The sequence below is a fragment of the Erythrolamprus reginae genome, chromosome 4 (genome assembly GCF_031021105.1).
Source record: "Erythrolamprus reginae isolate rEryReg1 chromosome 4, rEryReg1.hap1, whole genome shotgun sequence".
Taxonomy (NCBI): domain Eukaryota; kingdom Metazoa; phylum Chordata; class Lepidosauria; order Squamata; family Dipsadidae; genus Erythrolamprus; species Erythrolamprus reginae.
Genome location: NC_091953.1, coordinates 114,383,054 through 114,392,559, shown reverse-complemented (window position 1 = coordinate 114,392,559; position 9,506 = coordinate 114,383,054). Strand labels below are relative to the sequence as shown.

General features: G+C 42.9%; 1 protein-coding gene across 5 annotated transcripts in view; it reads left to right on the top strand.

Moving 5' to 3' along the window:
* Nucleotides 1–9,506, top strand: part of DNAJC3 (DnaJ heat shock protein family (Hsp40) member C3) — a 79,793-nt gene that overhangs the window by 49,170 nt on the left and 21,117 nt on the right. The window contains exon 3 of one of the 5 annotated variants that reach the window (XM_070751288.1): nucleotides 4,630–5,132. The exons of 3 other annotated variants lie outside the window; for them this stretch is intronic. In XM_070751288.1, the coding sequence (XP_070607389.1) occupies nucleotides 5,051–5,132 (82 nt within the window). In that variant the 5' untranslated portion in view covers nucleotides 4,630–5,050. Of the gene's footprint in view, nucleotides 1–4,629; nucleotides 5,133–9,506 lie in introns of those variants that run through there. One more of the 5 variants, XM_070751290.1, reaches the window with a different exon arrangement.

Genomic DNA, 9,506 nt, shown 5'->3' with positions numbered 1-9,506 from the left:
GTGTTCCCTTTATTTTTTTGAGCAGTATTTTATTGGGGGGATACATTATCATTCATGTAAAAACAAGCTTCCTATGACTTCCCACTTCCTTTGCTTTGCATTTCCAATACATTTGTGCAAATTAACAAGGAAAAAAGTGGGTTATTTGGATTTTACTTGTGATTTGCTGATCAGCCAGTTGCTATTATTGTGAGGATTTCTGTATTATAGAATCTAAATTCAATCGTCTTTCAGCACCTTCCTTCGACTTCGATACGTCATGTACATACAAATATGTAAGTTATATATATTACATATATACTATATATATGTAAGTTACATATACATACAAATATGTAATTTACGTACATAGTGCATACGTATATGTAATATAATATACTGCTCAAAAAAATAAAGGAAACACTCAAATAACACATCCTAGATCTGAATGAATGAAATATTTTCATTGAATACTTTATTCTGTACAAAGTTGAATGTACACAACAGCATGTGCAATTGATTGTCAATCTGTGTTGCTTCCTAAGTGGACAGTTTGATTTCACAGAAGTTTGATTTACTTGGAGTTATATTGTGTTGTTTAAGTGTTCCCTTTATTTTTTTTGAGCAGTATATATTATTGGGGGGAACATTATCATTGATGTAAAAACAAGATTCCTTATGACTCCCTACTTCCTTCCCTTTGCATTTCCAACATATTTGTCCAAATTACCAAGGAAAAATGGTTGGATAATTTGGATTTAACTTGTGATTTGCTGATCAGCCAGTTGCCTATTATTGTGAGGATTTCTGTATTATAGAATCTAAATCCAATTCTTTCAGCACCTTCCTTCGGGTTTAATATGATTCTGTGATTACAGTCATATACTGTACATAGAAATATGTAAGTTACATATATGTAATGCATGTAATTTACATATTTATATGTATGTGACTGTACTGTATACATATTCGCACAATTCTATCTCTGAAGAAATGAATTGCAATCCCATAACAATGCATACCCCTAAAATGGAGGGGGGGGAAACCACAGTATTATTTTTTTATCCAAAGAACCTCACATTTAAAAAGTCAAATGAATATTAACCCAATATGCAGCTCAGCCGCATTGGAATCTTGCTCTAATCGCATTGTTAAAAAGAGGGAAAAAAGCCCCGCAATTCGAAGCGCTCCTTGCCCGCGAAGTTGAGAAAGCGAAGCAAGCCAGCGAGGACACGCCTGAAATCAAGCTTGATCCCCAAAGCCAAGTCAGATTTCAAAAGAAAAGGGAGGCGACAGCCGAGGCTACCCAGGCTTTTTAAAGGGAAGAAGCAAACGGGTTTCCCTCCAGCCTCGCTTTCTTCTTGGATTCGCACTCCCAAAGCCGGGGGCTGCAAAACCCAAATGGGCTCCCTCTGCTGGGTTGAGAGAGACGGGAAGATCCTGTCGCGAAGAAAGGAACTCTGCAAGGGATCGGCCGGCGGCAGAGACGACATTAAATCAACAAACACCCCGCGCGATTTGGCCGTCCGCGTTAAAGGGCTCCCGAATGCGGCGATCCACCCGGACGCTGTGCTTCCCTTTTGCTGGGATCGTGATCCGCTCGCATCACCTGGGTCGGCCGACGTTCCGGAAAAGCGGATTCCTCGGCTGCTCAACCCCGCCTCCTGCTTTTGCGCATCCCGCAAGCGATCGCACGCCCACCCCGCCACCGCCTTAAAATGCTTGGGCGCTCCGCGATTTGCCTCCTGTCTTTCCTCCCGCTCCTCCAATCCAATTGTCCCGCGCAGTCAGGGTGGAGCGCATGGAGGCCAAGAAGAGGCCTTGACCGGGAGAAAAGACCTGGATGCCGAAGCATAAAGCGGCTCCTTCTATTCCTCCGGGAGTAAAATTCCAGAAGTGCTGCTGGGGATTAATTTGGGATCCGCCGATCATAGAAGCCAAGCGCCGCCGGGTGCATGCTACGGATTTGCAGTGTTTGGCTTTATGCAGAAGCCGCTTCTGTGCAAACCCTGTCCCAAATGAATCGGGGGCTAAATGTGGTGTCGAGCTGTTCGTGAAGACTCGCTTTCTGGGGCATTCGTGCAAAAAAAGGGACCGACTTTCGCTTATTCTATTGATCATCAGTCCCACAAGCTGTAGGGGCCTTAGCCAAATATTGTACAAGGTCAGACATTGGTCAGTTTCGGAGTTGGAACAGGTTTCCCGTGGGATGCAAGGCAGGATCTTTTGGCACATCCAGTTGCTGGTTTGACTGAAACTGAAAAAATCCTAAGCTTCAATTTCAATGGAAACAAGTCACCTAGGGATGCATGGGCATGGGAAAACTCAGCAAGTGAATATTGAAATGAATCAACCACACCTTGATTTCTTAGACATCAGTGAACTAGGATAGATCAGAAGTGGATACTTTCAGAAAAGAAATTACCTGGACATAAAACACAAAGCCTTTCATAGCCAGAAAATGTAAGAACAGTTGTTGAGCTCAGTAGTGGGTTGCTACCGGTGCAATAGCGGTCTGCGCACGGGTAGCGGCTGCCAGATTGTGCATTTTGTGCATGACTGCTCCGGTGGCAGTCCTACAGGCGCCGCCATCTTATTTTTTTCAATTTTTCATATTTTTTGCTTCATGCGTCGAAGCAAAATCTTTTCAGTGGACATGCATGCGCATGAGATTTCAGCAATTCTTTGCTTCCACGCATGCAGAAAAGTTGTTCAAATCTCACACACACGGCTCCCCCTGCAAGATTTCACTGTGTTTTTGTTTCATGTGCAGAAGCAAAAACACGCTGGGGACGTGCACGCACGCAAGACGACTGAAGCTGGACACGCAGTGCAATGGTAGCAGCGGCAATGAAAATCCGTCCCCGAGTACAATGTAGCTGATGGCCTAATAATACAATAGTACAGGATGTGTTCCAAAAGTAATGCAATTTTTTAAAAGTAATTTATTGAACAGATTTGCACAATCACTTAAAATTTTTCAAAGTACTGTCCTTGGGCCTCTACACATTTTTTGCAGTGACTGCCATGATTGGCACACGCCCTGGAAGGCGTTTTCAGGGACCTCTCGCAAGATCTTTGTCACGGCTGATTGGATCTCTTCTATGGACGAGAAACGGGTTCCCTTCAGAGCTGGGAACAAAAAGAAGTCTGCTGGGGCGACGTCAGGACTACGGGGAACTCACAAACTCGTAGCACGTTGTGACAAGGCACGTTTTTCGTCCATAGAAGAGATCCAATCAGCCGTGACGAAGACCTTGCGGGAGGTCCCTGAAGATGCCTTCCAGGGCGCATGCCGGTCATGGCAGTCACTGGAAAAAATGTGTAGAGGCCGAAGGACAATACTTTGAAGAATTTTACATTTTTTTGCAAATCTGTTCAATAAATAACTTTTTTAAATAATTGCATTACTTTTGGAACGCACCCTGTATGTCTGTTTTATGGAGTTCGATGTGCTGGTTCCAAAATATGCTTAGTTTTGCTCCATTGCAAAAAGTGTCTAATATAGAAGCATTTTTGTTATTACATTATTTCGACATTTCAACGTGTGTAGTAATTACTGTTTTCTTAATGTACGTTGGAGCTGAGCTAGGACAATGGCTCATGTGCTAGCAGATATGGCTCCGCGTGCCACCTGTGGCACCCATGCCATAGGTTCGCCATCGCTGCCTTATAATAATGATGCTGCTCTGTGGAAACTATGCACGCTAAAGAAAAACTATATACATTTTTGAAACCAGAACAAAAAATGATTCAGAAAATTACAAGGTCAACTGCGATGATTAAATTTTTTTTTTGTACACCTGTGTTACTGTTTTTTAAATATCATTAAGTGTTGTATCACATGATTCTTGACAAATCTATATTTTCTTTTATGTACACTGAGGGCATATGCACCAAGACAAATTCCTTGTGGGTCCAATTACACTTGGCCAATAAAATGATTCTACTCTATTCTATCTAATGTCGCCAGTATATTACTTATACCTTGTAATAATGATGCTGCTCCATGAAAACTATACCTGCTACAGAAAAACAATATACATTTTTGAAATCAGAACAAAAAATGATTCAGAAAAGTACAAGGTCACCTGTGATGATTTTTTTAAAAATATTTTTTTGTAGACCTGTTATTTATTGCCACCCATCTCATCTTGAGATGACAGAATGGAATAGGAAGAGAATAGAACAGAGCAGAATCTGGAAGAGACCTAAGAGGTCTTCTAGTCCAACCCCCTGCTCAAATAGGAAAACCTGTACCAGGGGTAGGCAAGGTTGGCTCTTCTATGATTTGTGGACTTCAACTCCCAGAATTCCTGAGCCAATCTTGCTAGCTGAGGAATTCTGGGAGTTGAAGTCCACAAATCATAGAGCCAACTTTACACATCCCTGACCTATACCATTTCAGATGATTCTGTACTGTTATTCTAAGTGTTGCCTTACCAAAGTAGTATATATTTAACGTCATCCTAATAGTAATATTTAACAAGATCTCTATTGACGCAGTCCAGGACTGAGACTGAATTGTGACTAACTTTGTTACATTATCTTATAACTTTCCATCCGATTTGAGTAATTAACAGTTGTTTCCTAGGATAACAACCTGCTGTGAGGCTTTAATATCGTTTTCATCGTTTCTTTTGCGTACAGGTCACAAGAAAAATCCCATGAAATTCGAAGATTCTCTCGTTCTGGGCAACTTAAAAAACAACCACTAATAACCCCGCGAAGGTTTTCTCAGACGCAAGCGTCATTCCTCCGCTCGCCTTTCAGAGCCGCAAACTAGCGGGAATCGAAGTGAGGGCACTTGTTTCGTCAGCTCAAGCTTCACTTGCCCTTAGCGCGCGTCTGCGCGAGCGATAGAAAGGCGGAGCCTTGTGACAGTAGCCTCTCCTGCTCTCCACGTTCCCCTAGCGAGAGGCGGGACCGCGGACGCGCCGGCCAATCGGAGGCTCCCACGACCCACCGGGGGGATTCTTGCTTTGAGCATGTCGAAAGAGTTTCGGAGTTCTCTGAGGTAAACTTTCCAAGCGAGTTCGGCGGTTGGGCGCTTGGGAGCCTGCGGGCCGTCATGGTTTCTCCCCGGATTTGCGTTCACAAGCTTGGCTCGACGTTGCCGTTGCTGTTGGTCCTCTGGGATCTCCACTACGAGGGTGAGAGAAACTTTGGCCGCTGGGGTTGGCAGTTTTTACCTGGGAAGTTTAGGGACTTGGGCGAGAAGAAGGGACTTGCGGCGGGGCGGAGGCAGGAAGGGAATCCATAGACACGGGTTAAAGCAGGGGTAAGCAAAGTTGGCTCTTCTATGATGTGGACTTCAACTCCCAGAATTCCTGAGCTAGCATAATTGGCTCAGGAATTCTGGGAGTTGAAGTCCACAAGTCATAGAAGAGCCTACTTTGCCTACCCCTGGGTTAAACTGCTATACTGTATTAACCTTCTTCCTATAGAGCTAAAAACATGGCCTCACTTGGGATCATTGCAAAGGTGGGAGAGGAAGTTACAGCCTTCCTTGCAGAAGGGGCTACGATGAAATATTATTTATTTTATTTGTTTGTTTGTAGGTATTGGTGGTATACAGAGGTATAATAATATTCATATACATGATACTGGTAAAAGAGAAACTCAAAAATACTAGTAAACAAACTCAGTATGACTATGATATGACTATGAGTACAGAATAGTCAAAGCTCAAACTATTCTAATAGTATTCTCTGTTCTCATGGAACTGTAGGTGATTCTTTAAAGGTTGGCATTTGCAGACATAGTTCTGGGACTAGTGGGCTGCACCTGGTATATGGCAGCATGGTAGTAAAAACCGGGATGCTCACACAGCTGTGTGTCCCCGATGGATGCATGTGTGCCCCCATGCAAGATTCGGCTTCTGCACATGTTCTGTAAGCGAAATCTTGTGTGAAGATGCTTGCACATGTGAGATCTTGCCTATTTTCGGCAGTTTTTGCTTCTGCGCATGCACGAACACAAAGAAATCTCTGAAAAGAGGTGAAATCTTGTGTGTGTGAGTGTCCTCGTGTGAGATTTTGCTTGTGGCGCATGCGCAGAAGCTGAATCTTGTGCCGACACGCGCTCGTGCCAGTCTTGGAGAGCTCACTGGTAACACCGAAGAAGAGCAGCCCCTTCACTGCCTGGGACCATTTTATAATTAAAAAGTTGTAGCCTGTATGCAAGCTGTGCTCATTAAATCAATGGCTCTTTGCTTCGTATGAATCGTGTTTAGGGATTGAGTCCGTGAACTGGTAAATTGCCCGTTGTCTGTTTTGCTGAATTCTGCCCAAGTTTCCAAAATAATGAAATCAACCGTTTAGTGGACCAGCAAAATGCTGTGGACACATGGACTTCAATATAAAGCATTTGACAAAATAGATCGTAATCTATTTCTTAGTGAGCTAGAAAAATATGGGACGGACAGCATCACTGCAGGATGGAGTCATTTATTTATATAATAATAACAACAACAACAAGAGTTGGAAGGGACCTTGGAAGTCTTCTAGTCCAACCCCCTGCTGAGGTAGGAAACCCTTCATTACGTTAGACAAATGATTATCCAACATCTTCTTAAAAACTTCTAGTGTTGGAGTATTCACAACTTCTGGAGGCAAGCTGTTCCGCTGGCTAATTGTTCTGTCAGGAAATTTTTCCTTAGTTCTAAGTTACCTCTCTCCTTATTTAGTTTCCACCCATTGCTTCTTGTTCTACCCTCAGTTGTTTTGCAGAATAGGTTGACTCCCTCTTTGTAAAATTTGTTAGCCATCCATTTTACCACACACTAACTCTTGAGTGTTTTACAATATCAAAAGATAGAAATATAAAGTCTAATAATTGAAATACATTACCAGTTTAAAAAATGAAAGGTGTGTGTGTGTGTGTGTAGTATCTGTTATTAATCTATGAACTACCACCAATGTGAAACCCCCCTGTTGGAGCCTCAAGTCAACTGGAAGAGCCAGTTTACTTTAATCTTTTTGTCCTTATAGAAGGCAAGGAGGATAGGAACTGACCTCATTCTGGAGGGAGGGTAAGATGTTCCAAAGGCCAGGTGTAATGGCAGAGAAAGTTCTTTTCCTTGACCCTGCCCGCCAAAATGCCCAGGTCGATAGAGATCGCAAACATGGTGGAACAGGTGGTGCTGACCAATCCCACTAGATGAGATAATGGACCCATGTAGCCTGGGGTAGCCTGGACCTATGTCATGAAAATATAATAATAATGATAATAATAATAATAATAATAATAATAATAATAATAATAATAATAATAATACTTGTATGTTGCCCTTCTCTGGAGACTCGGGGCAGAATTGCACCAGGAAGCCCCCATTTACTGTGGTGCAAGAAACTGACTAGGTCACGCCCACCCAGTAACTGGGTAGAGAACCCCTTGCTAAAATTTTTGAAGCCGACCACTGGGTTTTACTATACCAAAGTATGATGTGTTGGTGTGCTTGAAAACACATTTTTCCCGACAGGCTTGGGGCTGTTGAACTGGTCATCTCACTCCAGCCCCTGCTATTGATTAATTAATAAAAAGATTGGTATGATAGATTGATGTTTGAGATGTGGTAGTTGAGTAAAGTGTTTTTATTTTTTTTAATTAGATTCAGTTGTTTTAGATTAATTCTGATCTCTATGTTAAATATGTAATTTATGCTGTAAGCCGCCCTGGGTCTCAGAAGGGCGGCCTAGAAATCAATCAATCAAACAAACAGATAAATAGGAATAAGATCACAAGTCTTCTTTATTGATATATGCAAATCATCCCTTCCATTTGATTGATTGATTATAATTAAGCAGCAACAATATAATAGATCATTATTGTGACAGTAATGCAACCTTTATTGATAGGCTTTATTTTTATGCACATTAAAGTATTAATTGATGAAGTGAATAGGTTGAAGAGGATGGTATTCATCAGCCCTCTAGAAGCACTGGAGTTGCCTAGGAACCCTATGTTTGAGCCTGAATACCACATAGGCAACAAGGAAGCTGCTGCTAACACGGAGGCTCTGTTGGCACATGTAGATGTCATGGAGGCTCCTTGGCAGTGTATTGGGAATCCTGTGGGGTGTGGGTGGGAGATGGAGATGCTGCTGAAGCTACTGTGGCTTGGAAGTCTGGGAAGTGACCACAAAAGGCCTTTTAATTTCTGCACCACCCTTGAACTTTGGGCTACTGAGATGTGGGCTAGTTTGGTCTTTGTGAGCTATCTCTGGACTTACTAAAGTTACTCTGGAGGGAGGATGGAGATTGTGGGACATGTTCAGGTCATATTAGTAATAATGATAATGATGATAATAATAATAATAATAATAATAATAATAATAATAATAATTTATTAGACTTGTATGCCGCCCCTCTCCGGAGACTTGGGGCGGCTCACAACAACAATAACACAGTATAAATACAAATCTAATCATTAAAACTATGGCTAAAACCCATTATCTTAAAAACAAGCAGTAATACACAATCAACACTCAATATTACAATCATACACGCAAATAACTTTTAATGGTCAGAAGGGGGGGGACATATGCTAGTTGCTCCATGCCTGTCGATATAGATAGGTGTTAAGGCTCTTGCGAAAGGCAGGGAAGGTGGGGGCAGTCCGAATATCCGGAGAGAGCTGGTTCCAGAGGGCCGGGGCCGTCACCGAGAAGGCTCTTCCCCTAGGCCCCGCCAGATGACATTATCTGAGAAGGCCAACTCTGTTGACCTGATTGGCCGCTGGGATTTCTTTGGCAGAAGGCAGTCCCGTAAGTAGTCTGTGTCTGATGCCATGTAGGGCTTTATAGGTCATCACCAACACTTTGAATTGTGTCCGGAAACTAATCGGCAACCAATGCAGGCCGCGGAGTGTTGACAAAACATGGGTATATCTGGAAAGAACCATGACTGCTTACGTGGCCGCGTTCTGCACAATCTGAAGTTTCCAAACACTCTTCAGAGGTAGCCCCATGTAGAGAGTGTTGCAGTAGTCGAACCTCGAGGTGACAAGGGCAGGAGTGGCTGTGAGCAGAGACTCCCTGTCCAAATAGTGAGCTTGGGGGTGATAGTGTGCTTTTTAGGGTTTTTTCTGTCAGCTTTGAGGCCCACTGGCAGTTGACCCTTCTTGCTGGACTCTGGAGTTACTCTGGTGTTACTTGCTAGAGTCTGGAGTTTCCTGGGCCTAAGAAGAGGGTGTTTTTCTAACCCTTTGGGGTTTGTGATCTTTGACCCTGAGGATGGGTGGTGTAACACAAGGGTGCTTTCAGGTTCATTTTATAGTCCCTGCCTCACACACTCACATGCTTGGAATGTTGCCACACTCAGTCCCAAATCACTGAACAGTGAGGCACAAACGGTTCTTTAAAGAACATAGAGACCCCAGTGAATTTAAAATAACAGCCATCTTTTCCTGATAAATTTTCTCTTACACACCCACACAGAGTTACTGAGCGTCTACTACTAGGCAGCCAGGCACTAGCCAGAAGGACAGAAGCTGCCAAATATGGAATCCAAAAACAATTTTAAAAG